General features: G+C 53.9%; 1 protein-coding gene across 4 annotated transcripts in view; it reads left to right on the forward strand.

Moving 5' to 3' along the window:
• The window catches only part of CPNE5 (copine 5), a 195,635-nt gene that overhangs the window by 106,677 nt on the left and 72,600 nt on the right, over nucleotides 1-16,358 (forward strand). For 3 of the 4 annotated variants that reach the window (XM_073320008.1, XM_073320011.1, XM_073320010.1), the window contains exons 9-10: nucleotides 685-788; nucleotides 2,476-2,580. In XM_073320008.1, coding sequence (XP_073176109.1) covers nucleotides 685-788; nucleotides 2,476-2,580 — 209 coding nt within the window. The remainder of the gene's footprint in view (nucleotides 1-684; nucleotides 789-2,475; nucleotides 2,581-16,358) is intronic. The other variant, XM_073320009.1, reaches the window with a different exon arrangement.

Raw genomic sequence — 16,358 nt, forward strand, 5'->3', positions numbered from 1 at the left:
CTGCTATTCCAGCCCTGCAGCCCCCCAGCTCTGCCGATGCCCCTCAGTCCTGACCCGCAGCCCCCTGCTATTCCAGCCCTGCAGCCCCCCAGCTCTGCCGATGCCCCTCAGTCCTGACCCGCAGCCCCCTGCTATTCCAGCCCTGCAGCCCCCCAGCTCTGCCGATGCCCCTCAGTCCCGACCCGCAGCCCCCTGCTATTCCAGCCCTGCAGCCCCCCAGCTCTGCCGATGCCCCTCAGTCCCGACCCCCAGCCCCCTGCTATTCCAGCCCTGCAGCCCCCCAGCTCTGCCGATGCCCCTCAGTCCTGACCCGCAGCCCCCTGCTATTCCAGCCCTGCAGCCCCCCAGCTCTGCCGATGCCCCTCAGTCCCGACCCCCAGCCCCCTGCTAGCCCAGTCATGGGCTCCGCACATATGCACAGTTCTGCTGACATCCCTCAGTCCCAACCTGCAGCCCCCATTAGCCCAGTCCGAGGTTCCCTCCCAATTCCTCCAGCACATCCCAGTTCTGCCCCGACATCCCCACCCACCCCGCCCTAGGCCAGCCTGGCTGCCCCAGGGCAGAGTGTACCCATCGGGCTGTATCTCTCTCCTCGACCGGCCCCGTGACTGCAGGGCTGTTTCGGAGCCTGGTGGCGTCGCCTGACCCCGGTGCCACTCACAGCGCGTGTGCTTCTCCCTCCAGGACGTGGCCACGATGCAGTTCTGTGCCAACAAGCTGGACAAGAAGGATTTCTTCGGGAAGTCCGACCCCTTCATGGTGTTCTTCCGAAGCAATGAGGATGGAAGGTAAATGCCAGCCCAGTGCTCGCGTCCACAGGCTAGCAGGCCTGAGGGCGGGGTCCCATGCCTCCCTGCCATGGCGCCATAATGACCCCCTCGAGGTCCTGCCCTCTTGCTTCCAGCCCTCTGCCTGGTTCGGGCAAAGAGCAGAGGGGCAGCAGCATCCTTCAGCTCGGCGGCGGGGGAGAGGCCCTTGCTGGCTAGCTGGGCTGGCCACACTCGAGGGGCAGCACAGGTGGAACCAAGGCGGGGGAGAGGTTCGCTGCTGTGGCTGACCGCTGGTCAGCGTGAAGGAATGGGTGCTTTCAGGCCTGAGCCCGTACCCAGGAGCCATCCCACTGGGTCTCACTGTGGGGAGTCAGGGACAGACCACCCCCCAGACAGCCTGGCTTTGGCTGGCAGGCTGGCAAAGGCCCGCGTTCCAAGAGTTAATGGCAGAATTCCCCTGGATTTCTTGCTGCATCTCAAGACACCCGGGAAGGGACCCTCGGGGTCGGCCACAACCTGCTACCCTGACTGGCTCCAGGGTGCTCAGCAGTGTGAGTGCCTGCCGTACAAAACACCACCCGGTTCCCAGCCCAGACAAATCTGTGAGATGCAACATGCATTAACCCCCACCCCCCCACACACCCCTGCTGCCATTCACACCCCTGCAAAGTGCACGTGACAGCTCTGGTCTGCTGAGCACGGGGGCCAGTGCAGCCCTAGGAAGCAGGGCGGGGGAGGCAACCTCCCCTCGGCAGCCCATTGCAAGGTACTGTATGAAATTCCTCCTGAGCTCTCCCGAATCCAGCAGAGGAGAGAAGAAAAGAGGCTGTAACTCCTCCAAGGGATGGGGACGCTTCATGAGCTGTGTGCCAAGCAGACGGAGACACTCATCCCATTGATCTCTCTGACTCAAAGACAAACAGGGCAGGGCTGAGCTGACGCTCCCATTCGGAGCACATGCCGCAGGCTTGCATCAAAGGCAGCCGCTCTGTCTCCCCCCCAATATGCAATGATTGGCATATTGCACAGTGAAGACAAGTCCCATTTACCCTAGGCCTGCTGGCCGCAGATGTCAGGGAGGCTCACACCCGGGAGGGGTGCTGTAAGCCGGCCTGGTCCGTAGCACGGCGAGACCCTGCACTCCCTGAGTGCTCCCCAGAGGGGCAGGGCCTGAGCGTGAGAGGTTACAGAGTCTGAGCAGTGCCTAGATGTGACAGTCAGGGGCACCCAGCACCCACAGCTGCCACTGACTTCAGTGGGAGTCATGAGCACTCAGCTCCTCTCAGGATCAGGCCCTCAGAGGCCCTGCAGGCTGGTCTCCCCTCTAGATGCGCTCTGTGTATCTGGGCTGAGGCCCATGGTTGCAGGAGCAAGTCAAATCTTACGGAGAAAGTGTCAGGACGTCCGTCTGCAGGGCTGGGAACTCGCTCCAAAGTCCGCTAGAGAGATGGGAAAGCTCCCGGTCTTTGGGTCAGGCCCCAGACAAGGCCGCAGGCTCTGAGGGGATTCTCCAGCCACTAAAGCTTTGGTGGCAGCGTTTGCAAGGCCAGGCAAGTCTCCGCGTCGTCGTCAAGGCTAAGGGGCCGGGTTTGAAGGCCCCACATAGCCAGAGAGGCCCCTAACACAGTCTCCAGGAAGGGGTCAGGGCTCTCAGGGTTAGCCCATGGCTTGGTTGGATAACCACACGCCCCTCCTTGCCCTGCAGCTTCACCATCTGCCACAAAACAGAAGTGGTGAAGAACACGCTGAATCCCGTGTGGCAGGCATTCTCCATCCCTGTGCGAGCCCTCTGCAACGGAGACTATGACAGGTAGGGGCCCTCTTGTCCTCCCTTGCCCCCATGCTGCTGGCTTTGGGCTGGGGGGCGCTGGGGTTGGGGTGGAGTAAGACTGCACATCCTGGATCCTCCCAAACATAGCTCCAAAGGGGCCTCTGGACAGCCTCTTGCCCCAGGGTGATTCTGCAGCTCCCCCACTCCACAGCTGCTGCTCCTCCTGGAGGTGCCATGTGGGGTCCCTGCTATGAGTCGGTCTTTGACATAAGGTAACACAAACACGCAGCGACTGCCAGGCCAGAGGTCCTCCTCACCTTTGGCTATACATCAGTGCCCGCTCTGTACCCTCTTCCTTTAATCTTGTTGGCAGCTGCCGTAGCTCCACGGCTTCAAACAAGCTCAGATCCCCTTAAGAGAGTTCACAGATAAGCATGCTGTTTGCTGGCAGGTGCCAAGACCTGCCTGGCCTAGAGGCTGCCAGGAATCATAGCCGTTAGAGATTAAAAAAATGCACAAGGGGCTTCGAGTCCATCTACAGGCCCTCATCCAGCCAGTGCAGGATTGTTCCGATGAGGTGTACTATCCAGTCTAGTCTTGTCTGAAGTCACTCCAGTGCTAGGGCTCTGATCCATAAGAACGGCCATACTGGGTCAGACCAAAGGTCCATCTGGCCCAGTATCCTGTCTTCCGACAGTGGTCAATGTTGGCAATGAACAGAACAGGGTAATCATCAAGTGATCCATCCCCTGTCGCCAATTCCCAGCTTCTGGCAAACAGAGGCTAGGGACACCATCCCTGCCCATCCTGGCTAGTAGCCATTCATGGACCTATCCTCCATGAACTTATCTAGTTCCTTTGTTGAACTTTATTATAGTCTTGGCCTTCACAACATCCTCTGGCAAGGAGTTCCACAGGTTGACTGTGCATTGTGTGAAGAAATACTTCCTTTTGTTTGTTTTAAACTTGCTGCCTATTAATTTCATTTGGTGACCCCTGGTTCTTGTCTTATGAGAAGGAGTAAATAACACTTCTTTACTCACTTTCTCCACCCCAGTCATGATTTTATAGACCTCTATCATATCCCCCCTTAGTCGTCTCTTTTCCAAACTGAAAAGTCCCAGTCTCATTAATCTCTCCTCGCCTCCATACTCTAACAGAGTGGAGTGCTACACCATATGTTTATGGGGCAATGGGAAGGGAAGACTTTCCCACCCACACCAACCCCAGTACAAAAGACTTCTGAGATCTAAAGGGACACTTCATTGTGTCACCGTAGCAAGGCACTTCAAGGGGGCTCTCCCTGTTTGAAATCCTCCAGCTCCGCAGGCTTGGCTCAGCTCTAGATTGGACAGCCCCTGGCTGATCTCAGCAGTGGTGGAGAGGGATGGAGCCGCCGTTCCTAGAGACAGCTGCCTCCCTGCAGAGGCTGTGTGCTCAGAGAGTGATTGATGAAGCAGTGGGCGGCAGGGATGCAAATGGACAGGCCCGGAGGTGGCTGCTTTGCTTTATTCAGAGAAGCCGGTAGCGCCTCTATTTAAATCCCAGGGGAAAGTCAGTCACCATTCCAGGGAGCAGGAGAGCCTGGCTGGGTGACAGGTGACTGACAAGGGTGCTAATCAGGCTAACGAGGGCACCTTCACGCTGACACACTGTACACAAAAATGCCAATTAGGGAGAGAATGAAGTCTAATAGGTACCATTAATCAACATGACATACTCTGCACTCAGCCTGGGGTATTCATAAAACATAATGCTGCATGCACTGCATGGCTCTTTATGTGTGGGGGATAAAGCCAACATTAATTACAGCCTTCTCTGGTGCAAACACACTAATAGTTACCTCTGCTTATAAGCTCTGCCCCTCCACCCCTGTACATTTCCAGGGCTGGCCTAAGAGCCGCCGTTTCTGCCAAGTGTGAGCTGCCTGATCCTCTCGCTGTGCAATGGGAACCTGGTCTCTCATCCTGAGGACGGGTGGTCAATTGCTTTCCCTGCCACTGACTCACTGTGCGACCTTGGCCAATTCTCTTTGCACCTTAGTTCCCCGGTTGTGTGTGATATTGTTTGCTGTGTCTAGATAGATTGTAAACACCACAGGGCCTGGTCTGTCCCTCGCCATCTGTGTGTGCAGCGCCCAGCACAATGGGGCCCTGCTCTCAATAAATAAGAATATAATAAATCGAGCAGATATCAAATGACAAAAATTCCCCCGCTCCCAAGTATGAAAAGGGCTGGTTTTATTCACTGATCTAGTGGAATTGGAATCCTTCTTAATCAGCCCCAGTGTAATTCGCTGGAGGATTAGCTAACCTTTGGGGGAGAATCTTCTGTGTCTGTGGTTCGCCTCCCTCTCCCATGTCATTCCCCAGCAGCAACACCTGATAGCACCTTGCGCTGCTTCCCTGTACTGCGCTGATGGCCTGTGAGTATTTCTCTCTATGGGATTTCAGAGACTTTATTGCAGGACCATGTTTAACAACAAAATGTCAGGGAGAGCAGCAGGAAACACTCAGTCGGGGGGAGGGATAGCTCAGTGGTTTGAGTGTTGGCCTGCTAAACCCAGGGTTGTGAGTTCAATCCTTGAGGAGGCCATTTAAGGGTCTGGGGCAAAAATTGGGGATTGGTCCTGTTTTTCTGGGAGGTGGTAGAATCTCCTTCCTTAGAGGTTTTTAAGGTCAGGCTTGACAAAGCCCTGGCTGGGATGATTTAACTGGGAATTGGTCCTGCTTTGAGCAGGGGGTTGGACTAGATGACCTTCAGGGGTCCCTTCCAACCCTGATATTCTATGATTCTATGTTCTTCTGTGGCACAACGTTGCTCTGTGTTTCTGTTTATTTGCGTGGCTCAAAGCATTTTCTGAGCAGTCTCATGCCCACCCCTCTGTGGCACATTTTGTTACACTCATTTTAAAAGATAGGTAAACTGAGGCACAGTGAGCTTCAGACCTATTTTTTGAAAAGCATCCACTTCTTCTTAGCGTATATGCAACGTGCCTCAGGTGGCACGGGACCAGGATTCATCACCGAATTTGGTCCGCTAGTTGGATCATTAGCTTCCCCGGCTTGGGCCAGGTACTGACGAGGAGAAAGCATCCACTGCTCTGGGGTGTCTGGGTGAGACACCTTGTACCTGATTTCCAGAGGTCTGAAACTATCTGGAGTGGGAGTTGGAGCTACTCATTGGAACAGCCACCATGGGAGTCAACAGAGCCGGACCCCTGCCGTGTGGGTTCTTTAATAACCCTGACCCAGGCCAGGCAGCTAGGGCTAGGAAACCAGTAGCAGCTCTCCCATGTGTCCCATGGTCCTGACATGGTGTCAGAGGGGAGGAAGCCACTGGCAGGCGGGGACCAAACGATGCCGCCCAAATCCCTCAGTCTGGATGGGAGGCTGGTGGAGAGCAGAGAAGGCAGCTGCAGCATGGAGAAGTACTGCCCAGAGATCCGAGCTGTTGCAATCCTGCTGCTGCTGCTCCATGCGGCAGAGCCCAGAGAGCTCCAACACCTCCCCAGCCAGAGCGGGCTGCAAACTACGAGACAATGTCCTTCAGAAACATCACTGTGATCCAGGGAAGAATGTCACTTGGGAAAGGCACATTCTCTGTTGCCAACCAACTGCCAGATGAGCCCTTGGCCGGTAAGTCACAGCCCTGCATGAAGCTGCGTTATGAGTATGAATGGCTACCAGATATACCAATTAGAGACCAAATTCTGGGGGTCTGATGAACAGACAGGCCCAAGCAAGGTCTTTGTGAGGGGTGGACTTGACTTTGCAGAGCACAGTGGATACGTTTTCCAAGGACAAAATCGGAAACAGAATGCAGAAGAGCCACTGAAATCACAAGAGTTTCAGTTGACCCATGTTCCCAGTTTGGCACAGGTGTTTCTGAATCAAAGAGGAAAGAGCACCTCTTACAGGTGGGCTCCTCCACAGTTTTCACTCGGCTGTTGTAGGACACAGCAAATAGCAATAAAATACATTTAAAATCTCACTTTTCTCACCAGTGGGATTCCAGGCAAGCTAGTGACCACAAATAGATCACCCTTGGGGAGCGGCTTCTTTGGGCAGTTCTTTTTGATACCCCTCCCCAGTTCTAGCACACCGCATCCAGCCCTTACCAGGCACAGTCAACAGGGCTAACGAAAGAGCTGGGTAAATGACAAAGGACTGGCTATAAACTACTGTGGTAGATTCCAGGGAGCCATTGTTGGTATATCATAGCACAGCTCACAACAGCTCAGAGACTCAGAAACTGGCAGAAGGACAAAACTCGTAGTGCCATCACCTAGCAAGCTTCTTGAGCTAAAGACGATTAACCCCGAAGCAGTTCCCAGGGAGCCCTGCACCAGGAACTAGAACAGAAGTGGCAAGTGTGCCATGCAGATGCCCCCATGGCAAGTGGGAGGAATGCTAGATGCCAAACAGAGGGCAGCTGGCAGGCGGCTGAGTTCCCGTCCTCACCGAGGCCATAGGTCCGAGCCACCCATGAGGGCCAGTCCTGCAGCAGGACAGAAGAACCTGACAAAAGGTTTTCTGCGGAAAAGGACCTAGGGGTGACAGTGGACGAGAAGCTGGATATGAGTCAGCAGTGTGCCCTTGTTGCCAAGAAGGCCAGTGGCATTTTGGGATGTATAAGTAGCGGCATAGTGAGCAGATCGAGGGACGTGATCGTCCCCCTCTATTCGACATTGGTGAGGCCTCATCTGGAGTACTGTGTCCAGTTTTGGGCCCCACACTTCAAGAAGGATGTGGATAAATTGGAGAGAGTCCAGCGAAGGGCAACAAAAATGATTAGGGGACTGGAACACATGAGTTATGAGGAGAGGCTGAGGGAGCTGGGATTGTTTAGCCTGCAGAAGAGAAGAATGAGGGGGGATTTGATAGCTGCTTTCAACTACCTGAAAGGGGGTTCCAAAGAGGATGGCTCTAAACTGTTCTCAATGGTAGCAGATGACAGAACGAGGAGTAATGGTCTCAAGTTGCAGTGGGGAAGGTTTAGATTGGATATTAGGAAAATCTTTTTCACTAGGAGGGTGGTGAAACACTGGAATGCGTTACCTAGGGAGGTGGTAGAATCTCCTTCCTTAGAGGTTTTTAAGGTCAGGCTTGACAAAGGCCTGGCTGGGATGATTTAACTGGGAATTGGTCCTGCTTTGAGCAGGGGGGTTGGACTAGATGACCTTCTGGGGTCCCTTCCAACCCTGATATTCTATGATTCTATGAAAAGCAAGGAGGCCCCTGGCTGTGGCCCTGGAGGACGCTGAGCGTGCTGGTGACAGAGTTGCCACAACCCTGTCTGGTCACCGACAAGGAAACACGCCAGGAGCAGCAAACAAGCTGCGGGGGCGGATGCCGGTTAGTAGTGGAACTGACAACGGAGTGGCTGTGTGATCAGAAAGGTGTGGAGGGTCCCGGGCAGTGGTTATTGACCGATCTCCACTAGGAGGGAGAATAACCATCTCGCCCCTCAGAGGGTCAGGCTGATCCCTGGCCTCTGCCCCACAGATCTCCCTTGGTTTGTTCCTACCTGGCTCTGCTAGTTCACGGATGTCACGCCAGGCTGACATTGCATGTTACTGGGCATTGGATTTTCAAGGGGAAAAAGAAGAGAAGGTGTAACAGTAGCCCCTGGAGTCATGTGACTTTTGTAAGCCTGACCAATGTCACATGACTGGGACCAGGAAATAAAGATCCATCTTTTACTGACACTCCTGTGTGCCACGCTTACACTCAGCATAGGGTGCCACCTGGCCAGCGCTCACCCAGACAGGCCGGCTTCGGCTTGTGTGTCCGGGTGCCATTTGGCAAGCCCTGAGGTCTGGTTTTTTTGGTCTGGGGGGAGGAGGCAGAGCAGGGGGCGGGACCTTGTCCAGTTACCAGCCATTAGAAAGGTGACCACCCTAACTCATCACCTTGGGCTTGCTGTCCCAAGATGGGCTCCCAACACCCAAGCCATGCGCATGACTAGGTATTTAACTCTATGCTCAACCCCCGCTCCTCTGCTGCAAGACACGCTGCAGGGGAAAGGGATTCGCTTCTCAGGCCACTGGACACAAACAGACCCCGTAGGTCTCACTGGCTGCTGAACTCCCAGCCTGACTAACCCAGCCTGTCACCCCCCAGGGTCACCCTAAGTCCTGGTGCGGCGCATGCAGTCCTGGAAAGCTGCGCCCTCCCGTTGGCTCGCATACTGCTGCTGGGGTGAAGACTGTCCTCCGTGCGCAGAGCCGTCCCAGGGCACAAACAGAGCAGAGCCCGGGTGTGGGGAGGCAGAGCCAACAGTGCGGTTGGAGGCAGGAGCTCTGGAGGCCGGGAGCCGAGGAATGAGGGCTGCTTGTTGGTGGCCACATTAGGCAACCTGATTCTGTGCTCATTTATACTCATGCGTCTCCAAGAAGTCACACCAAGTGCACATCAGGCCCATAGATTGTGTCTGTTCCTCGATATCAGTGTGATATTTACGCCAATTGCCCTGCCAAATATCCAGCCCTCCCCATGGCACATGGCAACACCCCCCCCAAGGGAAGCCAGGCTGGCAGAGACACAAACCCTTGTTCTAAGACTAGCCCATTGTCTGGAGCAGAACTGCTCTCCTAGAGATCAGGAAGGTGCTTTTTTTAGGACGAGCCTTTCTCCTTTGATCGCTGCGTGTAATCACCCCCCTGTTACCTGCTGGGCAGCGCAGAGCTAAGCTCGTGATGCCACTGGCTACAGAGTTGGATCTTTTGTTGTTTTTTGTTGATGAAAAGAGAAGACAGGAAAATGGAACATGTGAAACTGACATGGTAGCAACATCCCAAGGGATGAAAAGGTTTGGAAAACCTCCATGGATCTCCAAGCACTGTACAAACATTAATGATTTCAGCCTCACAACTAGGGCCTGTTGAAAATTTTCCATCAAAACTATGTTTCAAGAGATTACGAAATTTTTCACAAAAATTGCCTGCTTTCCAGAGAAACATTCAATTTTGCATTGAAAAAAGGAATGCCCGAAAACCAAAGGACTTCAGTTGTGAAATGCCAGCTGTCATGGTGACAGGGCGAGCTGTGTTTAAATCTCTTTTCAGTCCCTTTCAAGTGCATCCCTCTGGTTTCTTTGACAGGTTTCTCTATTCACTCCTTTCTGGGTGGAACCACACAGTCCAACCACTCCTAGACTGCCTCTCTGGGCTGCAGCCTCTCTGGTCACCAACCGTGATAACGTGAAGGCCCAACTGTGTGGCAACTGTAAGCCATTTTCCTCTGGAAACCTGTGTCCAGCAGCTAGTTAAAGTGACTCAAATACAGCTTCTTCAAAACAAACAATTATTTATTCACCCAAAGGTCGATAGCCAGCAGGACAACGGGATAAAACAACAACACATCTATCCACCTGGGACTTACCCAAACTATATTCTTCACTTGCAAGGTCTAGGTAAATTCTACTCAGCCTTGGATTGGGAGAGACAGACAGTCCCTGGAGTGTTCTGCCAGCATGTCTCTGTCAGCAACTCATCTCCAGCCGCTGCTGCCCACTCACCCCCACTTCCTCTCTAGGCTGGGGACTTTAATGATTTAGTGCCCCTTTGACAAGTGAGCATTTCCCAGTTAACAGCTTCCCCATTGTTCCCTTAAGGACTCTTAGTATGCCCTCTGGTGGTACTTTATCTTTGGCATCCTTTAGTTTCCTGTTTGTTTGCCCCCCTGACAGCCTCCTGAGATTTAATTACATGCAGTCAGGCAGGATAATATCAAACAGGCAAACTGAGGTGCATGTAATATTAATAAAATATAGTACAGATAAAGCCCTACTTCTCCACACCATCGCAGTGCCTCATGGGAGTTGTAGTGTGGGTGCATCGTATCCCCCTTCTCTTCTGTGGTACAGGCTCTTACTTAACTTCATCTCCCACAGTACACTGCAGCCATGCAACTGCCTTGATGAGCTGCCTTCTCTCACCAAGAAGGGAGACCATGATGCATGGGGATGTAGTCCAGCCAGGAAACTAGTGACTAGTAGCATGGATGTAGAGGTGAATGAGGCACCCAAATGACAACTCCCAGGAGGCAGCATTTCAGAACTGAAATATTTTGGGGTTTGATTATTCACCAAAAACTGGAAATTTTCAATGGAAACCCCTTTCCCCGTTTTCTGACTAGCCGTATGTACAGCCCCCTGTGAGGTCAGTCAGTATTATTATCCCTATGCTACACACCGGGGCACCCCCAGAATTTTTCCACCTGGTACGCATAACCCCCCCTTGTGCCTACTGCCCCTCTCCTGCCGGCTCCTCCAGGCAGGCACTCACCGCAGCGCCTCTCCTTGGCTAGTAGCAGGCCTGCAGACAGGGCGGGGCAAAGGGGGCAATTGCCCAGGGGCCTGGGCGATGTAGATGGGTCTGGGGGCTCCTGGCTGCTGCTGCTGTAGCAGTATCGTCAGCCCCAGGCCCTCTTTGATCGCCCGGGTGGGCCCGGCTCCTAGGCGCGTGCAGGGCGATGCCGCGGGCGGCAAAGGCAGCCAGGCGGGGGCGGGTGGCAGCCCTGGCCGTGCCGGAAGAGCGTGCCCAGCAGTGCAATCAGCAGCTCGCTGGGCAGCACAGGCACAGCACTGCCCAAATGTCAGGCGGACCCCGGGCCCACTGACTGTTCTGCCCTGGGGCCCGGAATTGCTGTCGGCAGGCCTGCCTAGTAGCGGGTCTTGTGGCTATTGCTGAGCAAGTCCTACCGGCAGAGCAGACGGGACATGAGCTGCTAGAAGTGGCACAAGATCAGGCAGGGCCCCAGGGTGAGCCCTGGTGCAGGAGCCAGCCTCATGGCAATGGCAAGGAAATGGAGGGTTGGCTGCCCCACAGCTCTCTGTCATGATGGAGGGGGCCACAGGGCCAAACTGGAGTGTGCAGTGAAGCAGCCAGTGCTGCTCCTCCTCTGCCGATGGTGCACACCATGTGTAACACGCATACAGCTGTGGGTGCCACTGGCTACAGGTGGGGAAACTGAGGCACAGGGCAACACGATGACTTGCCTAAAGTTGTGTAGTGTATAAGGATTGGGTAGAATCCCTTTCAGTAGTCTGTGAGCCCTCTCATGGTGCTCACTGTTTGTGTTTCAGAAGCCCCCAGAGTCCTTCTGGAGCAGCGGTGGGTATATGTAGTTAGGCATGTTGCCTATAGTTAGTAAATGCAGTTATTTGTACCTCACCTCGCCCTGTGGTTCTTTCATACTATGATGTTGTGCAAAGGGCAAACAACCCAGCAATCACGGAGCTGAGACCAGAACCCTGCAGTCCTGGCTCTCCACAGCCAACCACTCGATGACACACGGCACCATCCACCCATAACATATGGCATCATTGCTGGGGAAGATTTCGCTTCACTGCCCTTAGCAGGGCCAGTCCATGCCAGGTTGCATACAAGACTCCGCACCTCCTGGGACACAGCTTTGGGGACCAAGTCCTGCACCTCCTTACAGTGGTGTAAATCTGGAGTAACTCAGCACAGTCACTGGAGTCACCATGGCTTTACACAGTGTACGGGTGAGCAGAACTTCTGAGCCCTCTCGATATAGGCATGGTTGAACGGGTGCTAGTAGGAGGCAGCGTGGTCTAGAGCAGTGCTTCTCAAGCTATCTGAAGTGGGGGATGGGCAATTTTTTTTCCCAATGTGCGCGCAGACTGGCAGGCGATGGCTCGCGAACCAGCACCGGTCCGCGGACCACCACTTTGAGTAGCACTGTCTAGTGGATAACATCCTGGACTAGCGCTCAGGAGAGCTGGGGTCTATTCCTGGCCCTGCCGTTGGCCGGCTGAGTGGTCTTGGACAAGTCACTTCACGGGGAGGATGATTCTGACCTCCTTTGTAAAGCGCTTCGAGATCACAGCTGACAGTGTCAAAGAACGAGGTGTTGTTATCAGTGCAGTGTCCCTTATCCGTGCAGCCAGAGACCATGCCAGCCATGCTGTGTATTGTACTTCTCCCCTGTGGCAGCCTTGCAGGCCCGATTACAATACAGGACTCTGAAAAAAGGATCCGCTCTGCTAAAAGTGAGGATCTGGCCCACTGACTCCAGCAGAGTGGTGCCGACTTACGCCAGCTAGGGATCTGTGCTCAAGACATTTCCGCTGCAATGCCTCAGTATTTCAGTGCTGGCCGTCGTAGCCGTGGTGGGAGCTCGGGGGCAGACCAGTCTCTAGGGCTCCATCACTATTTTAAACACTGTGTTCGGCAGACCTGTGCTGAGCAAAAGTTTACCAGTGTGAGCCCCGCCTGCCTTTTGGACAGGGGCGGGCAAACTTTTTGGCCTGAGGGCCACATCTGGTTTCTGAAATTGTATGGAGGGCCGGTTAGGGGAGGCTGTGTGCCTCCCCAAACAGCCAGGCATGGCCTGGCCACCGCCTCCTATCCGACCCCCCCCCTCCACTTCTTGCCCCCTGACGGCTCCCCCAGGGCTCCTGCCCCATCCAACCCCCCTGTTCCCTGACGGCCCCCTGGAGACTCCTGGCCCTTCCACCACCACCCCCGCTCTCTGTCCCCTGACCGCCCCTGGATCCCTCCCCCCATCCAACCCCCCCCTCCTTCCTGACTGCCCCCCCGGGACCCCTGCCCAATCCGACCACCCCTTCTCCCTGACTGCGCCGGACCCCCTGCTCCTAACTGCCCCCCTGCCACCCCATCCAACCCCCCCCCTTCCTGACTGCCCCGCCTTGCACCTCTGCCCCATCCACTCCCCCGCTCCCTGTCCCCTGACTTCCCCCAAATCCCCGCCCCTGACTGCCCCCCGCCACCCCATCCAACTCCTTCTCTCCTTCCTGACTGCCCCCCCACGGCCCCTGCAAAACTACATTGCTCAGGCTTCGGCTTCAGCCCCAGCTGGTGGGACTGAGGCCCCCGGCTTCAGCCCCATGCAGTGGGGCTTCAACTTTCTGTCCTGGGCTCCAGCGAGTCTAATGCTGGCCCTGCTTGGTGGACCCCCTGAAACCTGCCCCGGACCCCAGGGTGAGAACCACTGACTTAGAGGGTGGCTTGTGCCCTGACCAGGAGGGCGCGTAACCCTTTCTGAATGCTTGGTTAGCTTTTCCTCTTTGCCTCAAGAGCCAGGTGACTGTCCAGTCCCCTTCTTTAAATCCCGCTCCGTTCTCAACCTTGGCAATCTCTTGTGCCAGTGCATCCCGCCAGGCTAATTGTGTGGAAAATATTGCGTCAATTTTCAGTTTGGCACCTTGCAGTTTCACGACAGCGGTAGCCCTTTCTATTCTTCTTCATGCTATTCTATCTACGTCTCCTCGGAATCTGTCCCCTCATGCGAAAACATTTTCAGACGACGGCTGTATGAAAGAAGCTGCTGTACTCCAGTGAATGAATATCACGGTTCTGATGTGTCTGGATCTCTTGTTCCAGACAGATGCACACATGGAGACAGCCAGCATACTGATACTGGGACAGACACATTGCTCCCAGAGAGCCAGCTGGCTGCTGAGGAGCCGCTGACTGTCATGGCCTCCTCCCAACCCCCTCGTAAGTCTCCTGAGACAGTCAGAGCTCTCCAGCTCTCAGTCACCAGCCGGAAACGCCTGTCACACACTCTGCCGGAGTTCCAGTTTGGGGGCGATGCTGATTAATTTGCTTACAAGTGTGTGTCTGGGGGTTGATGGCTTTGGGACTCTAATTGCACTGGGGAAAGCGAAGACACAGGGAGCCCCCCAGCTCCCTGGTGCTAATGCTCTGGGGCCAGGTCTCATTCTGAACAGCCTCTGGGGATTAGCCTTTGGAGTGGTCTGCTGCTGGTTTAAGAGCCTCTTGAAGCCAGTCTGCCCAATCCAGGTTCTAGCCAGTCATAGCCCACAGCACGGTAGCTAGCGAGGAAGCTGGCTCATTAACCAGGTGTTATGGGTACACAGCAAGAGAACAATCCAGAGCAAGGAAGGAACTGCAGACAGATGTAACAGATGTGGTGCTGTAGGTAGATGCTATAGCTAGACATGCCGCTGTGACGTGCATCCGATGCGACATATATCCGCTGCGATGTGTCATACAATATGGTGATATGATCAACGCAACATATACATGATAAATGTGTCATACCGTGATATTATATAATATGATTTGTCACATACTATGGTGATATGATAGATACAACATATACATGGCATATTGTGCCATATGATACTCTGATATGAAAGATGCAACATATACATGATAAGTGTGACATATGCATGATAGGACATGTCATATACATGGCAGATGTGACATACACAAGATATGGTGTGTCATGTGGTGATGATATATACATGCTCAGGGTGACACATATGTATTCCAGAATGATAGATATGACATATGCCTGAAAGATGTGATGTATACATACTCCAGAATGATAAATGCAACATATTGGTACTCCAGAATGATGCTGGAGATTATTTAGGGAGTGTGACAGGGTCAGGCCAGATGGGTACAGGAGAATGTTAGAAGGCAGATATATATTAGTCCCAGATTAAGCAGGTCCATTTTCCCTAGGTAAGGCAACAGGAGCAGTTCCAGAACAAGAAGGAACTTGCTGGAACAAATTCAGGCAGGCAGGCAGGCTAATTAGGACACCCGGTGCCAATTAAGAAGCTGTTAGAATCAATTAGGGCAGGCTGGCTAATCAGGGCACCTGGGTTTAAAAAGGACTTCACTTCCCTTTGTGGTGCATGGGTGAGTGAGCAGCTGGGAGCAAGAGGCACTAGGAGCTGAGAGTGAGAACGCGGACTGTTGGAGGACTGAGGGGTACAAGCATTATCCGACACCAGGAGGAAGGTCCTATGGTGAGGATAAAGAAGGTGTTGGGAGGAGGCCATGTGGAAGTAGCCCAGGGAGTTGTAGCTGTCGCAGAGCTGTTCCAGGAGGCGCTCTAGACAGCTGCATTCCACAGGCCCTTGGCTGGAACCTGGAGTAGTGGGCAGGCCTGGGTTCCCCCCCAAACCTCCCAACTCCTGATCAGACACCGGAGGAGCTGACCTGGACTGTGGGCTCCACCAGAGGAGAAGGTCTCTGGGCTGTTCCCTGACCCACATGGTGGATCAACAGAGACCGTGGGGATTGTTCTCCTTCTGTTTCCCTATGCTGGCCAGTGATGAGGTTAGCTGAGTGAACGGCAGGTTTGAGCCACGAGCGAAAGTGGCCAAACTGAGGGCTGCCGTGAACCTCTGAGGAGAGCAAATCCGCCAACAAGACCCACCAAGGCAGAGGAAGAACTTTGTCACAGGAAACATAGCGCATTGCTGGAGGAGGATTTTTTGCATCTTTCCTCCACACGATTCAGAGCTCTATAATTAATGCATAATAAATACATAAATAAATAATACCATGATGGGTGTGCGTGTGGGGGTGTGAATTTGAGTGTTAACATAGCCAGAATATGTGTCTCCTTGTTTTGGACCCAGTATAGTCTTCCGTCTGTCTCTTCCTAGATTGTTAGCCATCATGCTCACTTGCCGAGCTGGGTGGGGGAGCATTCGTTTAATTTACTTTGCGATCCAGGGTATTTTTCTCTGGAGGTCTCCCAGGGGCACATCCCTCTGGATCAGTACTACCCCCTTCTTGGGCTTTGGTTTTTATTCACAAAGGGAAGTCAAAGGAAACAATGCAAAGCCCAGTCCAAGCCTTGCCCCTAACTTAGCTGCTCCTCCTCAGGGCTGCTCAGCCCATACACTAGGACCTCCCTCTCTAGTTAGACATGCCCATCTCCCTTATAGCTGGGTGGGTAAAGAGCCAGCTGCCTCAGAGAGTTAGAAGAACCCACTTAGGTCCAGATTTACGAAGGTATTTAGACACCTAACAATGCAGAGAGACACCTGAGCTGCTT

This window comes from Lepidochelys kempii, chromosome 21 (genome assembly GCF_965140265.1).
Source record: "Lepidochelys kempii isolate rLepKem1 chromosome 21, rLepKem1.hap2, whole genome shotgun sequence".
NCBI classification, from domain to species: domain Eukaryota; kingdom Metazoa; phylum Chordata; order Testudines; family Cheloniidae; genus Lepidochelys; species Lepidochelys kempii.